This window comes from Panthera onca, chromosome B2 (assembly GCF_046562875.1).
Source record: "Panthera onca isolate mPanOnc1 chromosome B2, mPanOnc1 haplotype 2, whole genome shotgun sequence".
Lineage (NCBI taxonomy): Eukaryota > Metazoa > Chordata > Mammalia > Carnivora > Felidae > Panthera > Panthera onca.
Window position 1 is genome coordinate 13,338,602 of NC_138343.1, and position 19,546 is coordinate 13,358,147.

At 41.3% G+C, this 19,546-nt stretch overlaps 1 protein-coding gene across 3 annotated transcripts in view; it reads left to right on the forward strand.

Annotated features, from left to right (window-relative positions):
* The window catches only part of DTNBP1 (dystrobrevin binding protein 1), a 132,136-nt gene that overhangs the window by 41,778 nt on the left and 70,812 nt on the right, over positions 1-19,546 (forward strand). For all 3 annotated transcript variants that reach the window (XM_078446615.2, XM_078446613.2, XM_078446614.2), the window contains exon 6: positions 2,260-2,392. In XM_078446615.2, the coding sequence (XP_078302741.2) occupies positions 2,260-2,392 (133 nt within the window). The remainder of the gene's footprint in view (positions 1-2,259; positions 2,393-19,546) is intronic.

Consider the following 19,546-nt stretch of genomic DNA (forward strand, 5'->3'; position numbering starts at 1 on the left):
GTTAGGTATACTTTGTATTTATATTTATTTGTAAGTATACAGTATTTATATACTTTACCCCCCTGGACCTTTTTGACATCTTTGCAAGATGTGAGTTGTTAGCCCTTTTTTCACTGATGAGATGTCTCCCCTCATCTGTCAGGAGCAGAGCTGGGTTTCCAAGCTATGCTTCAAAGCCCTACTCCTGACCGGTCCCCTGTAAGCTAAGGATGACAAGGTAACGTGCACGATGCTGCAGGAACCGAGTAGCTTAGAGTTAAATGGATTCCATATTAAATTTAATTATTCTAGTTCTTATCACTAATCAAAGTGAAATAGCCGTTTAAATAATCCTATTAGCTATGATCCCCTTTTAAGACCCTGTCAAACTGGTTATAACAGAATGAGCTGAATATTGCTTCTTCAGGGCCAGTAGTACCAGCTCTGACACTAAGGCTCCTATTAATTTTTCCATTTAGTGTAATAACAGAAAATAATCTAAACAGCAATGAATATAATAACATTATTTTGCTTGTTTTCCCCCCGTAAATTCACTATGTACTGTTCAAATCATTATTGAAAATCTCAGATTCAATTCCTCATTGATTGACACTTAGAGTTTGCATATTGTTCGAGGGAAGGCTTTCCATAATCATATATATTAACAGTCTTTTGTAGCCCCTGAAGATACATTCAAAACTGTTATGAACTGCATTATCATCAGCCCTTTGCAGACTTCCCAGTGCTTGACAGTGTATCAATGTAAGTCAGTACCTAAAATGTCTTTGAAGAGGAGTGCTAAACTGTCATCACGTGTGTACTTTTCGGTAACATTTTATTTTCCACCCCAAATCCGTGTCTTTAAGCCCTAAGCCTTACCAAATAGAAGAGGAGGGAGGCTTTATAGATAGCATAGATATTTAGTCAGATCTTTGGATCAAAGATTAATGACACAAACAGGCCAAAATTTGCATCCTAATAAACCTAGAACTGCAAGTTGAAATTTGAGGAGTTTGCTTCCAACCCAGATGCCCACAAAGCTTATTTGGAAAGTCCTCAAAGTCTAGTGGCTGCGTGAAGGAGTTCGATGCACAGAAATTATAACTGGAGAGCGGCACAGCCAGCTTACTCCTTGTCTGCTGCCCCTTGCCTTCCCCACTGGGCGGCTGTGACTTCCAGATTTGGGAGTCAGTCTCTTGCTGGACCTTTCCCTCACTCTTCGTCATCTGTGTTAGAGGCCACTCTTTTGAGTTTCCCGAGCATCGCATGCCTCGCTCTGCCAGGCCATGTTGTCTCTGGCAGAGACATATGGCATATGTCTCCCCTCTACTTTAAGCTCGAGGGGCACAAGGACTGTCTTTTTCATCTCTGTATCCCAGGATCTGGCGCATGTAGTATTTGGTAAGTGGCCGCAGTGCTGTTTGGGTTCTAACATCTTTGACGTCTAAAACTTCTCTGCTGTCTGAGAAGACAACCGGATTCTCCCTTCTGCAGCTATGAAGTCTTGGTTCACTTGGTCCCCTATCAATTCAAAATGACTGTTGTGTAAGAGAGACTCTGTTCTGATTCCCAACTGCCCTTCAGTAGCTAGGTGACCTTGTGCAAGGCGGTGAATTAATTTCTGCAGACTTTGGTCTTGAATCTTTTAAATGAAGGATGTGACTGCATAATCTCCATGTTCCAGTGAAGCGGAGAGCTCTGTGGCCTTAGAGGCACAGTAGAGACCGGTGGACTGGTGGGCAGAGCTGTCTCTTCCCCACCACCCGCAACCTGTGCTTACTGAGCACCTGTCCCTTCTCTGCCGTGACTTGTGAAGATTGACGTATATCATTTGCCAAGGCAAAACAAGTGCTCTGCTCACGTAACTTAGAATCTCAAATTTTAAATCACGCTTGGTATAATTTGTGTTAATTCTAATTTGCCATATTCTCATTTGAAAATTGATCATTCACATGTGGTAGATGGGATCATTAGGATATCACATGAGATTAATCACAATGCTCTGTTGCCTCCTCATCCTGGTTAATAGCGTATTTAAAGTGTGTTGGAAAATTACGTCTTGGAAATGAAATCTAAAAAGAAGCTCCAGACAATTTGAAGTGTATTTTAAAGTGGGTCAGTGTGTTTTATTTTGCTTCAAGAAAGCTTAATAAAGAATCTTAAATAAAGGCAAACCAATTTCAGCTTTTAACTTTTGGACATTTTTTTCTTTCTTTTCTCCATGATCGAGGATTCTGATTGTTTTTGTTTTTGTTTTATTTGGACCTTATGTACTTTCAGCTCACTTAGAGGCTAGCTTTGAGGAAGTAGAAGACCACCTGCTGAATCTGGAGAATTTATGTGGACAGTGTGAATTAGAAAGATACAAACATATGCAGTCCCAACAATTGGAAAGTTACAAGAAAAAGAAGAGGTGAGTTTGCAAAATTGGTCAACAGTATTCATTTTACGTGCTGTTCTTTGTAAGTTTGGGCTGATGAAAGACAAAGGTTGCAACTTGTAAAGCTCATTAATAAGCTTTCCAGAACATGACATATACATACATATGAATTTTGGTACCCCTGTCTGTTGCCATTTTATGGAGATGGGCTCTGGAAAGCTAAGGATAGGATAATTGGGGCGCCTGGGTGGCTCAGTCGGTTAAGTGGCCAACTCTTGATTTCGCCTCAGGTCACGATCTCACGGGTTCTTGAGTTCGAGCCCCGCATCAGGTTCTGCTCTGACGTTGTGTGGAGCCTGCCTCAGATCCTCTGTCTCCCCTCTCTCTGCCCCTCGCCCCCTCAAAAATAATAAATAAACGTTAACAAAATTAAAAAATTAGAGGGGAGCAGAGCAACAGGCAAAGCTTTCCCAGAAAGCAGGAGCCCTGACCTCATTTTCTCCCAGTGGCATATCTGGAACTGCCTTTTTCCTTTTCTTTCTTTTCTCCTCCTTTATTATTAGAGCAGGAAGAAAAGGAATCAGAGCCCAGGCTGTGGAAGGAGATTCGTTGGGTTTGAATCTCTGCTTTGTCACATTCTGGCTGTGAGACCTGAAGCAAGTTATTTGATCTCTTAGCCTCGATGTCACCAGCTTGTAGTGAGGATAATAATATACCAGCTTCATTGGGTTCTTGTGAGGATTAAATGAGGTAGTAGTTATCAAGTGCAGAAAGTGCTCTGTAAGTATTAGTTATAATCAGGATTGTTGTCATTGGGCTGATGTGAACTAGATGCAGGAGAGAAGCCCCAGGGTGACAGCTTGTGGAACCAGCTACAGCGTCCCATGCAGTGCCACCTGGGATAGGGTTGGAAGGTCCACGGGCAGTCCACGGTAGCCGACAAGAGTGCCCGAGACAGTCCGCCGTCTGCCCTGTGCAGAGCGAGGAGTGGAGCTTTGAGGGGGTTTGTGATAGATGCAAGGAGACAGAAGTCATGGGGTTGGAGTCAGGCTTAGGTCGAAGAGCAGACATAGAGGGAAAGGGAGAAAGATGGGTTAGGCAGAGCACCCTATTGATTTTAAGATTATTGATAAATTGAGGGGTGCCTGGGTGGCTCAGTCGGTTGAGCGTCCAACTTCGGCTCAGGTCACGATCTCATAGCTCGTGAGTTCGAGCCCCGCATCGGGCTCTGTGCTAACAGCTCGGAGCCTGGAGCCTGCTTCGGATTTTGTGTCTCTCTCTGTGCCTCTAACCCACTCGCATCCTGTCTCTGTCTCTCTCAAAAATAAACAAACATTTAAAAAAAACACTTAAAAGGTTATTGATAAATGGAGTAGTTCTGGATCTAGGGTGTGGTGATTATAGGAGGAGGGCGTTGTTGACACCCACAGCAAGTGCTGTTCACTGGAGTGCAGGAAGTAAGAAGGGGAAGCTAATATATAGGCACCGTAGATTATCACACTGATGTCATGGTTTTCTAGAATAATGCCAAGGGATAGAGCAGAGATGAAAACTGAGTATTCAGAAATTTTCAGTCAGGTCCTTGTGTTCCATCCTAGGGATGGGTCTTAAGTGTTACTGAACCATAAGGATCACCTGGGTGGTGTTTAAAATGGAGACTCCTGGACTCCATCATTGGACCGTCCCAGTGCCAAAGGAAATTCCAGCGGTTTTGCTGTAGACAAGCATTCCAGGTGATTCTGATATGCGCACTTCAGGGAGAGACCTTTTGAGAGACAACCAGGAGGAGGTGGGATTGGGTTGTGTGCAAGCTCTAAATGGAAGAGCTTCAAAAGGAGCTGCAGGGGGGGCTGTGAATAAAATTGTTTGCAGAAGTTTGTAAGTGTATGAATTTTTCTGGAGGTGCTTTCTGTAAATTGCATTTGCCTACATAGATTACCAGAGTGTAGGTGGCAGCATTGAGTATGGAGTCCTTGTCAGAGAAGCGACTTGGGAAGGAGTGGGTGAGTACTGGGACCCAGGGGGTTTCAGACCGAAGCACTGGGGCAGGAGAGATGAAGAACTTTCCCTCAAGAACAATAGAGCAGGGGTGCCTGGGTGGCTCAGTCGGTTGAGCGTCTGGCTTCGGCTCAGGTCATGATCTCTCAGTTTGTGAGTTCGAGCCCCACGTCGGGCTCTGTGCTGACAGCTCAGAGCCTGGAGCCTGCTTTGGATTCTGTGTCACCCTCTCTGTCTGCTCCTCCCCCACTCGTGCTCTGTCTCTCTCCCTCTCCCTCTCTCAAAAATAAATAAACATTAAAAAAAATTAAAAAAAAAAAACAACAATGTTGCAGAGTTAGAGATGGTTCAGCTGGTCTACCATTTTAAATGGAAAAGTAGGGAAATACTCTGTTGTGAGGATGTTAATCATATAACTTAAGTTTATTTATAACACAGGTTTCAAGGAGCCTGGTAGGAAGGCTTAGAATTTTGAAAGGACATTTTTGCTGGAAGTTGGGCAGTTTGGGTGCAGGTCATGTGACCCTAGGAGTTACATGGCTTCTCCATCTGTCAAATGGGGAAAACAATAGGACATTATAGGGTTATTTTAAGGATTCAGTTGGTGTAGTGCTTAGAATAGTGCTTGGCACACGGTAGGTGCTATGTCGGGTGGCCAGTGCTGGCTGACTTATAGGAGTACTTGTTCAACTGTGAATAGAAGGGTATTCCGTATTTTTATGCCGTTATGTTTTGTAGCTACTTGAACACAAGAATTATATGAGCATTGTGGTTTTTCTATCCATATGCATTATGATTATTTGAAACACCTTATGTGATACTTTAATATGTAAAATTAAATTTCAGGTTTTCCTAAGTTGGTTAGACAGAAAAAAGTAATACAGTGTGGAACAATGAGATTTTATATCATTCTTTTCTTCACTTCCACCCAGTGACTTAAATATATTTTAATTAATGCATTCTAATTTATATATTATAAAACGAAAATTAACTTTAGTGTTTGGAGAGCAGCATCGCCTGTCATTTAAGTGAAAGCCAAAGTGCACTGAACAGGTACATTTCACGTAATTGAAATGACAGAGTATTCGTCTTTCAAGAAGTAGAATTGTGTAGTACCAAGAGTGTGAGAGGACCCAAGTCCTGACTTCCGTCAGTTACCAGCTTGGGCGCAAGCCATTCTTCCTTTTGTGTGTTATCCCATTGTAAAGCTTTCCTTAATCTGGAACCTTCTTGATTAGCGTCGGGAAGCCTTCTAAACAAAAATTACCTCTTTTTAATAAACTTAGATGTGATAAACAGATCCGTTGGTAAGCGCCTGTTACTCTGAAATACCTAGGAAAAAATAGCCTGGCTATGAGGACTCCAGTTTATAATCAGTGGCTTGAAATCTACAGGTAAAATAATGGTAAATATTTCATACTCTGACAGACCAAATTTTTAAAACTTATAAAATTTACTTTCTATTTCTCAAGGACAGCATCAAGTTAATGTAAAATGCCTTAACAGTTAAACCTGAGTTTTTTGGTGAGAAATTTCAAAGGTGAGAAGTTTAAATTAACTTGTACTTTGAGTTTCCGAGCCTTTGTCTAAAAAAAAAAATTATATATACAGGTATTTATCTGTTAATACTTAATAGTATCTTTATAAGATATCTATTAATAAGTGCCAAAGTATTTTGTATCTAATTGTCTAGTGACAGTGCCTTGTGATTTAAAGTCTTTTAATCCTGAAATGATGATTACTATGGCTTTAATTCAAAATTATTAACAGAAATACAGTTTGTTTTGGTTATTGTGGAAAGTTCTTGAAGACCTAAGCTTGAATTTCTCCTCTGCTATTTGCTGCCTGTATGACCTTTTGCACATGACTGATCTTTGGCTTTCCTATCTGTAGAGATAATGATCCTTTCTTGCAGGGTTATGGAAGATAAGAGACAGTTTTGTTTTGTTTTAAGGGCCAAATAAAAGCCTTGCACATTTAACTCACAGAATCACTAATAATTCTCAGTTCTAATTAACTTTCTAAATAAAATAGTGGAAATATTGAGTATGAAACATTGCTCAATACTATTTATAAACCGTAATCTTTCTGAAACCTTTAACCTATTTTAATAAGCATATAAAAGGATGAAGTCTTTTTTTCAAAGAAATTGTTTTTGAAGCAATATATGTAGTCAAGCTATACACACACAGACACACACATATGTATACCTAAATATATATAGTTGATTAATTCTTGGGTGTAGGATAAATAATTTGTTTGGATTGACAACACTGAGAAAGTAGAGCAGTTTTATTCAGTCAAAATTCAGGTTGATCAAAATCGTCTTTTAAATAACCATGTACAACATTTATTATTCAGAGATGTTTTATTTATATTTCAGCTTCTTGGTTACTTCAGTCTTGTATCAAGACTGGGAATATGATGAAGGCTGCCGTAATGACACCAAAGTAGTTTAAATTGATACAAAACATCCATGTAACACCATGGGTTGAACACAGTCACTTGTTTTCACTGTAACTTTACAGAAACTTCACTTTTTAAAGTTACAATTCACACGAACAGAAAGACTGTAAGAGGAAGTGGCAGCAGATAAGAGACATTATCAACATTTTGGAAAACAGGAAGATAAATGAGGAGCAGTAGCTGACAGCGGGGCAGGGAAGGGTGTAGAAGGGCCCAGACGTGAAGCATCTGGTGTGTCCCATGGGATTCTAGAAGGGCTCACGAAATGAAGGCACCTGGAACCTTGTGTTGGAAGTACACATGTGGAGAAGATACCCCCCCTCCTCTGCTCAGCCTCATGGTCACCCCAGCCCCAGCTCATCAAGCCACATAAGGTTGTTCCTGAGAGGCCCCAGACTTCGAGTCTAGACACGTTTGAGGGCAGGTGGAGATACTGTTACAGTTGGCCCTTTAAACAACGTGGTGATGATGAGCGCCAAGCCCCACACGGTTGAATACCCCTGTGTAACTTTTGACTCCCCCCAAACTTAACTGCTAATAGCCTACTGTTGACCAGAACCCTCACTGATAACATAAACGGTTGATTAACACCCATTTTGTATGTTATACGTGTTGTTATTTTTTTGAGAGAGATGACCCTGTGGCAAGCAGGGGAGGGCAAAGGGAGAGAGAGAGAATCCCAAGCAGACTCCACTCTCAGCTCGGAGCCTGAAGCCGGGGCTCCATCTCAGGAACTGTGAGATCGTGACCTGAGGAGAAATCAAGAGTCCAGTACTTAACCAACTGAGCCACCCGGGTGCCCCTGTTTGTAGGTATTCTATGCCGTATTCTTACAGTAAAGTAAATGACAGAAAAAAAATGTTACTAAGAAAGTCATAAGGGGGGCACCCGAGTGGCTCAGTCGGTTAAGGAGCCACTCTTATTTTCGGCTCAGGTCATGATCTCACGGTACAGGAGATCGAGCCCACCACCTTGGGCTCGGAGCTGGGTGTGGAGCCTGCTTAAGATTTCTCTGTTTCCCTCTCCCACTGCCTCTCTTCCTGCTTGTGCTCGTGCGCGCTCTCAAAATAAGTAAAGATTTTTTAAAAAAAATCCTAAGGGAAGAGACATTTACAGTACTATACTGTGTTTATTTCCAAAAATAATCTGCGTATAAGTGGACCTGTGCCGTTCAAACCCGTGTTGTTTAGTGGTCAACTGAAAATTGAAAACAGAGAGGTCAAGTGAAAGTCTGCGTATCAAACGGTAGGGCTGTTTAGGCCTCTTTCCTCACTGGCTCCTAGAGCTCTGGGAGCCAAACTTTCATCCCCTGTGCAGATTATTGGAGGGCTCATCTGAGATATTGACCAGCCCAAGAGGAGAGACCTGCCCGTGTGGACGTTTGGGGGAGTGGTCTGATGAAACAGCAGGGTCCACACCTTGGCACCCTCCCGTGCTGAGCTCTGTACTTGTGTATGTGACTTCCAGTCGGCTTTGTCATGCTTCACTCTTCAGTATGAATGGACAGCTGAGGAAGAATATCCAAATGAGGAAAGCTTCCAGAGAGAAAAGGGGCAAAATAAATAGGAAATAAACTAATAATAGTTTATAATGCCTTGTAAGAGACCATTTTGCATTTATGAGACATGAACAGGATGCTACAGAAAAGAAATAGAGAACAAGAAAGAGCTCTTAGAAATAAAATATATGATAGCAGAAGTATAGAATTTCAATTGAAGCATTGAGAGATAATGATCAGCCTCTGTGTAAGAGAATAGAAAAAAGGAAAAGCTGGGTGCCTGGGTGGCTCAGCCGGTTAAGCATTGGACTTTAGCTCAGGTCACGATCTCAGTTTGTGAGTTCAAGCCCTGCATCGGGCTGTGTGCTGTGTGGATCCCACTTTGGATCCTCTGTCCCCCCTCTCTGCCTCTTCCTTACTCGTGCTCTCCCTCCCCCTCTCTCTCTCAAAAATAAATGAATTTTTGAAAATGTAAAACTACAGCAAGATTGGGGCACCTGGGTGGCTCAGTTGGTTAAGCTCTGACTTTGGCTCAGGTCATGATCTCATAGTCCGTGAGTTCGAGCCCCACACCGGGCTCTGTGCTGACAGCTCAGAGCCTGGAACCTGTTTCAGATTCTGTGTCTCTGTCTCTGCCCTTCCCCTGCTCGTGTGCGTGCGCGCGCTCTCTCTCTCTCTCAAAAGTAAACATTAAGAAAAAAAAGAATTTAAAAATACAGCAAGAAAAGCTAAGAATGTGGAGAAAGTAGGAGAATTCCTGAGTCTCCTATCTTACTACTAGAAACTTCAGAAAGAAAGAGGGAAAAAGGCAAATTAACAAAGACCTAATACAACACAGTTCAGAACTGAATGCTATGAATGAGTTTGGAGGGACCCACCAAGTACCTGACAACATGAGTGGAAAAAGATCCATTGTCAATACATATTGTTATAAATTTCACTACAGTAGGAATAGAGATCATAAAAGCCTTCAGAGAAGGCTTAATATTAAGGTTCAGGAATCAAAAGGAACTTCAGCTTTTCAGCAGCGCCCCCAGAACTGGAAAATGATTTTCACTTCATATTTACTTCGCGACATTAGAGCAAGGAAATGTTCATTTCCAGGCGGACAAGGACTCAGATTTCGCTCGTGCGCACGCTGTATCAGGAAACTACGGGAGGACGTGCTCCACCGACAAGGGAGTACAACAAGGAGAAGGAAGAACGGACACAGAAGAGGGGTGCGTTGCAGTGAGGATCCATCCCCTCGAGAAGAGAAACAAAGGGAAGGCCCAGGGGGATGGCAAAGAGAAATTTTAGCAGGCCTGGTGAGCAATCCAGACTGAAGAAGGAAGACCTTCCGGAGGATTCCAAGAGCAGTGTTTCCAAGGAAAACAAATGAAACGAATAGGTTGTCTGATACGCTTGGACGTGTTGAGAGTTTTATAAGCTCTGATGGTGAGTTTGGTGATCAATTAGTGATAGGTGTGATGTTTTGAAAATGGGGCAAACAAGACAACTGTTAACACTAAGGGAAAACACAGTTTTACAAGAAAAGAAGTAAAACACTGCAAGACTCAGTTATAAACAGTATTTCTAGAACTCTGTAGTAGCTAACATGGGAGTAAACCAGAATTGTGATGTAACTTACTAGAAAGATGGTGTAGAAGCCTGCTGTATTGCAGGGTCCGCAGGAGGGATTTAAGAAAGCTAATCCTCATCTTCCACAGCAGGAGATCAATAACATTTAAAATAAAAAAAAAAAAAAAAGAATAAATACCACCGCTGGCATATTATTGAGAAATAATGGAGGAAAATACCAGAAGAAATAGCTCCAAGAATGGAATGTGGCTTCTTGTGGAAAGCAGGACAGAAAGGTGGAGAGAGCAGGGCAGGAACTCTGATCTTCATCATAATTGAAGCCTGTGGGCACTGTTTGACTAAAGGAATGTACATGCATTATTTTGATAAATATAAAAATTGAATTAAAAAACAATCTAGACTGAGAAGATAGCCACTGATGACACATTCTATGGTCAAATAAGTTCCAGAAACACTTTGTCCCGAGTTTGCCGCATGGATCTTTGCAGTACATGTGAGTGCTACTGGGAATTCCTGTAGTAAAGAAATTTGTTCGACTCAGCATCTCACAGCTTGCTTTTCCACAAACCAATTTGTGTGTAACACAAACTAAAATTCTGTGACTTAGTATTTTCTATGTCATATAACACCATTTGAGAAATTTTCAAATACTCTTCCCCCAAATGAAACCTATTATCTGATCCACAAAAAGAGTTTCTTAAAAATAAACCTCCTTCCGGGGTGCCTGGGTGGCTCAGTTGGTTAAGTGTTGGACTCTTGATTTTGGCTCAGTCATGATCTCGCGGTTAGTGGGTTCCAGCCCTGCATCAGGCTCTGCACTGATGGCATGGAACATGCTTTCTCTCTCTCCCTCTCTCTCAGCCCTTCTCCACTTGCATGTGCGTTCGCTCTCAAAATACATAAAATTTAAAAAAATAAATAAACCTTCCTTTTTAACAAGATGCCCTGCAACCTAAACTAATGACTTCTCTTGCTCTAAAGAAGATAACATGTGATACAAAGATTGGCTCTACGGGGTGTGTGTGTTTAAAATGTCTTCATGCTCTGCAGATTTCCAGAAAGGCTGGGGTAGACAACTGGTTGGGCGGGGGAGAATAGGGGGATGAAGGATTATTTCTTCCATGCCTCCAGGGCTAACGGTCTCTGCAATAGGCTCTGGGGCATTTTCTCACTCAGCTTATATCTTAGGTCAGAGCCTGTGGAGTGGGTAGGGCAGCAAGGATTGGAGTTGAGGAGGAAATTGAGGTCCAGGAAATCAGCTGGCTGCTTGGAGGCCAGCATCAGAGCCAAGGTCTCCAGTCTCCTCGAACTTATCTTTTTTTTTTTCCTCTAAAGTTGGAACACACTTAAATCAGTCCCCGGTGTTGATATCAATGCATCTGTAGTTGAGAGTGGATCTATGATATTTTGTCATACATTAGATGTGCCTTCCCCACACGGGGAGTAGATTCCCCACCCCCCATAAGAGGAGGACACGGTCTGTTCCCAGCACTATTTGTGGCTCACTGTGGTAGCGATTGATTCTCACCATGAGCAAGGGGAAACATACCACTTTAGAGCACTCCTGGGGAAGATCCCCTAGCTCTTGTCTGCCCTTGAAAACCATTTGAATGATGGTTTAACCCAGGTGCTTCTGCTGTAAAGAAGGACATCCTTCTTCAGCTGGTTGTCTAATGAAAGTGACGTACAAGGAACAATATACATTTTGTAGAGGGAAAATACCCATAAATAGCTTGTCTGATTTCTGCATATAAACTGATACTACCTTTTATAAACAGGAATAGACAGTGCCTTGATAAGTAGTGAAACATTACATAGCAGACAGGATGTGTTTATAGGCAGAGGACAGGTACTGATAGTGGCTAAGTTGTCACACAATTCAGAAGATACGTTAGCCATACACCCCTACCCATGGATTCCTTGCAATAGGAAGTACACTTTTTGTCAAGTCAGAAGAGTTAATTTTTTTCTTTTTTTTTTTTTTTTTGAGTAGAGTTGACAAGGGTTAATATTTTGTATGTGAGCCAAAACTACTTAAAACCATTTATCCACGTTCATCTAGCTAGCAGTTAGAAAAATGGACTTGAGATTTGGCAGTCAGCTTCCATTTGGGAGGGAGGGTAGGTGACAAATGTGTAATAAAGTGTAAGTTCTGATGATTCTGTGGGATTGGAAGAAACTGGGACCTGAAGCAGAAGGCAGAAGGTGGCCATGAAAGGATCTGGGATTACACAGTGCCAAGCGGAAGGAACAATAGGGTCCAAAACACCTGAATCATGAACAGTAGGTAAGTTTAGGAAAATGAGAACGTGGAGCTAGAAACAGTCGTGGAATCTCAGCCTTCTAAGTTTTTGATCTTTCCAGCACCACCATAATATTCTTTAAAATGCTTATTGAAATTCTTTCACGGCAGTTATCCTTAAAATCATACACAAGTGTGTAATTTTATTAAAATATTTCTTATTTCTGGGGCGCCTGGGTGACTGCATTGGTTAAGTGTCCAACTTCAGCCCAGGTCATGATCTCAGGGTTTGTGGGTTCGAGCCCTGCGTTGGGCTGTGTGCTGACAGCTCGGAGCCTGGAGCCTGTTTCAGATTCTGTGTCTCCCCTCTCTCTCTCTGCCCTTCCCCTGCTCATGCTCTGTCTCTCTCTCGCTCTCTCTCAAAAATAAATATTTTTTAAAAAGTTTAAAATATTTTTTATTTCCAAACTTCTGGATCCTTTGTTTTCTTCAGTACATAGCATATGTCAGAGTTCTTCTGAAAATAGCTACATCTTGAAGAAGAAAGTGATTTTAGTAATTCCACTTAATCGTAAATGACTCATAACTTTAACACAGCCTTCCATTGGACTTGAGATCTGCTGAGGGGCAAGCTAAACTCTAGAAACATTTTTCACGGATTTAGACTTTGAAACTTGATTGTTATCTCCTAGAAGCTCTGTCTTCTAGGTGGGGGAGGGTCACTGCTACTGTTGAAATTTAGCAATCATGCATATTTTGAGAGTCATTCCTTTTACTGTATCACAGCTAATGCTTCTTGTTGTTTGTATTTTTTGGTACCATGTAGGCTTTATAGATAAAGTTTAGAAAATCTTTCAAGCCAACTGTAAGATGTTCTTGAGATGTTATGACATGTTTTGTGGTATCTGTCCAGTTTATGCTCTAGAGAATAATCTGCCAAATCCTGAGCTAGGAAATGACTGTCCAGACTCACCTGGACAGGTAGTGGGCCGTAGGTCTGACTTGGGCTTCCTGTTTCCAAAGATTGGGGATGGTGGGCATTGAGAGGCTGGGCAGGACTGTAGCACACAGGCCTGGCTTTGCTGAGAATAGAACAGAGGAAACAGTGGCATTCTCCAGGGCGAAGATGGTTCTGGAACCAGAAGAGAAGTTCCAAAGTATGTCATCCAAAGGAGATAGGAAGTCAGTAACTGGCTTCTGAGGTTTTGCAGTGTAGTCGGTTGAAGATGCTGAATGGTAAAGTGGAGCGGGAGGACTTTCCCTCAGGCAATGCTGGACAAGAAGGGTATGGACTCTGATTCTACCCAAGATGGAGTAACAGGGACCGGATTTACTCTCCCACCTGATACAGCTGAAACCCAGACATAACAGGCTTATGAAGAGCCTGGACGTCAGGCAAAGAGGAGAAGTGATTGTTGATGGACAGGAAACAGGTGCGGCGAGGCCTCTGATCGCCCCAGCATTCTGCCCTGTTTCCAGCAACAGTGCAGCAGGGGGTGCCCAGGAAGAGTCTGGCACATGCGGAGTTGAAGAAACAGAGCTGAGAATCTGGGAGACAGAGGCAGCCAGAGTCTATAGGACATAGAACCAGAGAGGGGAGGGCTGTCCCGAGAGAATCCCGGAAATCCGCATAAGTTTCCCTTGAATATCCAACAGAGTACTGATAATGCCTGTGAGGGAACTCCCCAAGGCAGGAGGGAAAAAAACCGCACAGGACTAGTGAACAGTTCCTGTTGCTTACACAGCGCCTGTTCCCAAAAGCCAGAGTGGAAAAACTTGCAATTCACGGGACATTGGGAAGAGCATTCAGGAAAGTCTTCTCTCAGGAGAAGGGGGTATGATTAGCCCCTACTCAGAGCCCTGCTCTAGACCCAGGGAACAAATCACAAAAGCAAGCATCAAAAGGTCCATATTGTTTCCAAGGAAATTAACTATCCCAAAACAAAGCGCAAGAATTTTTGTAGGAAGACACAAATATCTAACACCCATTAAGGTAAATCATAATGTGTGGCATCTAATTAAAGATAACTCAGTAAACATTGAGATAACCAATCAATCAAAACCAGTTCAGAACAGATACGGATGTTAGAGTTTGCGGACAGGGACCAGGACATAGTTATTTTAACTATCCTAGAAGTTCAAGATACCAAGTAGAGACATGGAAGATGAAAAACAGGCCCAAACCTGTCTCTTCATTTTTTTCCTTTTACTTTCCACTTCCCTGTTAGATGCAAGTTTTAGATGGTTCCCAGGTGGTTAATTGATAGTAAATTATATTGATTACACTATAGTAATTACAAACCTGCTAAGCCAATGACCTCTTAATGGCAGGCTATGAATTTATTGGGTTCGTAAATTTGTGATCAAATCTTACGTTTTCTTTCAAAATGAAACCGAAGCTTACGAGTTGGCAAGGAATTCAACAAATTCTTATTTCAAAGCATCAGAGAAGAAATCTTGACGGTTGCACACTTTATACATAGCCACAGGAACAGATGTAGCTAGAATATTTTAACAGGTTATTAGATCCTTGGGTTAACAGTAAATATAGTTTAGGACTGGTTTTTAAGTTCTGCGAGCTTTATTTTGAACAGTGAGTATCTGTTTGCCATCAACATGAGAAACTCATGTTCTGACTTCTTCTTTAAAAATAATACTTCTGTAACTGGTTTGCAGTATGGTTTTCCTGAGCTTTTCCTCCCAGGTGTGTAAATGCAGTTCTGTATATTGGGATTCAGTATACAGATGTTTGCTTTAATAGAAACAGTGAAAACTTGAGTATGTATTTGTGGCTCAGAGTGATCAAGACTAAAAATACAGCCATCTTAAGCAAGGTTAACTGAAATTCAGCCAGACATCATTATGATTATCCTGGGCTTACAAAGAGGTGATCCTTTTTCTGAAGAAGAGATTGGTTATAGCTTGTGCGTTATAATTTACAGGGGCCATAATAACTTTCGGTGTTCTAGAACCAACTTGTTACATTTGGAATAGTTGACATCTTACGTGGCCTGATACCGTTTCGGAGTCTGTCACGTTTCCTCATTGGTTACTCTTTTCTTCAGAGATGCTCTCGGAAGTATGAAGTCCGTTGTTGTTTTAGTCTTCAGGTGAGCGTGGCTACAACGTGGTGGGACCCTTTGCTTTTGTTACTTTTCTGGAATTCTTGGTGGGTTCTGGAGATGCGACAGGCTCAGCAGCCTGTCACTCTGCGCTCAGTGGCAGGAGACACCAGGGCAAAGCAGCCCCTCTCCCCGGTGCCTGTTTGTCTCACCCTCCCGGGCTGCACTCTCAAGGGTTTACATTGGCCCAGTTTCTCTGTGGTCTCTATTCCCACCTGCCTTCCACCATTCCCAGTCTTTCGTTCTGCCTCAGAAAATTGGCACTGTGATTGTTTCAGAGGGCACGGAGTCATTAGCTACTGGAGGGTCCGATCCTGGATTTAGAAGAGGGGCATTTTCCTCCAACATGAGCAACATTTTCCTTTCTCTCTGGAAGTTTCACGTCAGGCTTTGTTCATGACGGTGTTCATCTTCTTACTGATATCAAAGTGCATTCCTGTCGTAAAATAACACATTACTTCTTTGGGGAGGAGAAGAGAGAAGCTGGTACATACCTCTCAAGGATTAATCAGATAAGAATTTATCCCTTGAAAGCAATATTCTGTACTTTTACATAGATTTAAAAAACATAGTATCCATTAAAATTATAAACATTGGGCTGACTCAAGGAAAGTTAAAATACTATTTTACCTCATAAGCGAACTTTTAGAAAGAATTATTTATTCATTTAAATGAATGGACAAGAAGCCTGGCACACTAAAGGTAAAATATTAATAGAGGGGGGTGCCTGGGGGGCTCACTTGACCAAGCGTCTGACTCTTGGTTTCAGCTCAGGTCATGATCTCATGGTTCGTGAGTTCCAGCCCCACATTGGGCTTCATGATGACAGTGCAGAGCCTGCTTGAGATTCTCTCTCTCCCTCTCTCTGCTCCTCTCCTGCTTGTTCTGTCTCTCTCAAATAAACTTTTTAAAAAATGAAAATGTTAATAGAGCAAATTGTATGAAGTTTTATGACTTGAAGACATTAATAGAGACAGAATCCATGATGCACTTTAAATATTTGATCTGTATTTTTTTCTTATTTTTTTAGGTAGCTAAGTCCATTGACAAATAAATCCTTATTTACCTGACTTCTTGAAACTGTCCATTCTTGACTTCTACAATACTAGCATCATAAATTTTCTTCTCTACCCTAGATTAGTTTTCAGTTTTTGTTGCTTTAATGCTGTTATTCTCTTGGATTCTGTTCTTGGTTATTGCCTCCTCCTATTCTGCATACCCTCCCTAGGTAACACCTACCAGATCCTTGGCTCATCTACCACCCAAGTGGTGACCATTAGGAAATCACTGTCTTAGTTTAGGTCTCTCTTCTTACCTTCAGAATCCGTTGCCATCTGGACATCTCTACTTGTATATCTCAACAGATGTCTCAAGAGCAGCCTGCCCCAACTTAATATTCCACAGCAAAACTTGACCTTTCCTCGTCTCAATAAGGTATCACCATCTACAGATTTACCCATTCCACAGACATGCAAGTCGTCATAATCTCTTTTTTTTGTTCTTTTTAGTTAACATATAGTGCAATATTGATTTCAGGACCAGAATTCAGTGATTCATCATTTACGTACAGTACCCAGTGTTCATCACAAGTGCCCTCCTTAATCCCCATCAACCATCTAGCCCATCCCTCACCTACCTCCTCAATCGACCCTCAGTTTGTTCTCTATCATTAAGAGTCTCTTGTGGTTTGTTTTCTCTCTCTCCTCTTTCCCTCCCCCTTTGCCATATTTTCATCTGTTTGTTTCTTAAATTCCACATATGAGTGAAATCACACGGTATTTGTTTTTCTCTGACTTATTTCACTTAGCATTGTACATTCTAGCTCCACTGGCAAGATTTCATTCTTTTTGATGGCTGACTAATATTCCTGTGTGTGTGTGTGTGTGTGTGTGTGTGTGTGTGTATGCATACCACATCTTCTTCATCCATGGACATTTGGGCTCTCTCCATAGTTTGGCTATTATTGATAATGCTGCTATAAACATTGAGATGCATCTATCTCTTTGAATCTGTGTTTTTGTATCCTTTGAGTAAATATTTAATAGTGCAGTTGCTGGGTCGTAGGGTAGTTCTATTTAGTTTTTTGAGGAACCTCCATACTGTTTTCCAGAGTGACTGCACCAGCTTTTATTCCAACCAACAGTGCGGAAGGGTTCCCCTTTCTCCGCATCCTTGTCAACACCTGTTGTTTCTTGTGTTGTTAATTTTAGTCAGTTTCACAGGTGTGAGGTGGTATCTCATCATGGTTTTGATTTGTACTTCCCTGATGATGAGTGGTGTTGAGCATATTTTCATGTGTCTGTTAGCCACCTGGACGTCTTCTTTGGAAAAGTGTCTATTCATGTCTTCTGCCCATTTCTTAACTGGGTTGTTTTTTGGGTGTTGAGTTTGATAAATTCTTTATAGATTTCAGATACTGACCCTTTATACAGTGTGTCATTTGCAGATGTCTTCTCCCATTCTGTAGGCTGCCTTTTAGTTTTGGTAATTGTTTCATTTGCTGTGCAGAAACTTTTTATCTTGATGAAGTCCCAATAGTTCATGTTTGCTTTTGTTTTCCTTGTCTTCAGCGACATGTCTAGTAAGAAGTTGCTCCAGCCAAGGTCAAAGAGGTTGCTGCCTGTGTTCTCCTCTAGGATTTTGATGATTTCTTGTCTGACATTTAGGTCTTCTATCCATTTTGAATTTATTTTTGTGTATGGTATAAGAAAGTGGTCCAGGTTCATTCTTCTGCATGTCACCGTCCAGTTTTCCCAACACCATTTGTTGAAGAGACTGTCTTTTTTCCGTTGGATGTTCTTTCCTGCCATGTTGAAGATGAGTTGACCATATAGTTGTGGGTCCATTTCTGGGTTTTCTGTTGTGTTCCATTGATCTATGTGTCTGTTTTTGTGGCAGTACCATACTACCTTGATGACTACAGCTTTGTAATATAGCTTCAAATCTGGAATCATGATGCCTCCAGTTTTTTATTTTTCAGGATTGCTTTGTCTATTCAGGTCTTTTGTGGTTCCATGCAAACTTTAAGATTGTTAGTTCCAGTTCTTCTGTGAGACATGCTCGTGGTATTTTGATAAGGCTTACATTGGATGTGTAGATTACTTTGGGTAGTATAGACATTTTAGCAGTGTTTGTTCTTCCAGTCCATGAGCATGGAATGCTTTTCCATTTCTTTGTGTCCTCTTCAGATTCTTTCATAAGTGTTCTGTGGTTTTCAGAATATAGCTCTTTTACCTCTTTAGTTAGGTTTATTCCTAGGTATCTTACTGTTTATGGTGCAATTGCAAATGGGATGGATTCCTTGATTTTTTTTTTTTTCTGCTGCTTCATTAATGGTATATAGAAATGCAACAGGTTGCTGCATGTTGATTTCATATCCCATGACTTTACTGAATTCATGTCTTCTAGCAGTTTTTTGGTGGAGTCTTTTTGGGATTTCTATATAGAGTATCATGTCTGCAAATAGTAGAAGTTTGGCTTCTTCCTTGCCAATTTGAATGCCTTTTATTTCTTTTTGTTGTTTGATGGCTGAGACTAAGACATCTGTACTGTGTTATGTAGTAATGGTGAGAGTGGACATCCTTGTCTCGTTTCTGACTCTAGTGGGAAAGGCTCTCCGTTTTCCCCCCTTGAGGATGATATTATATGGCCTTTAGTGTATGGCCTTTATGATGTTGAGGTATGTTCCAGCTATGCCTATGTTGTTGAGGGTTTTCATCAAGAAAGGATGCTGTATTTTGTCAGATGCTTTGTCTGCATCTATTGAGAGGACCATATGGTTCTTACCCTTTCTTTTATTAATGACAAATCATGTTGATTGATTTGTGAGTATTGAACCAGCCCTGCAGCACAGGAATAAATCCCACTTAATCATGGTGAATAATTCTTTTAATGTACTGTTGAATACAATTTGCTAATATCTTGAGAACTTTTTCATTTATGTTCATCAGGGATCTTGGCCTGTAATTCTCCCTTACACTGGGGTGTTTGTCTGGTTTTGGAATCAAGGTAATGTTGGCTTTTTAGAATGAGTTTGGAAGTTTTCCTTCCATTTCTGTTTTTTGGAACTGTTTGAGAAGAATAGGTACTCACTCTTCTTTAAACGTCTGGTAGAATTCCCCTGGAAAGCCGTCTGGCCCAGGACGATTGTTGAGAGATTTTTGATTACTGATTCAGTTCTGTTTAAATTTTGTTTCTTCCTGTTGTAGTTTTGGTAGTTTGTGAGTTTCTAGAAATTTGTCCATTTCTTCCAGATTGCCCAATTTGTTGGCATATAATTT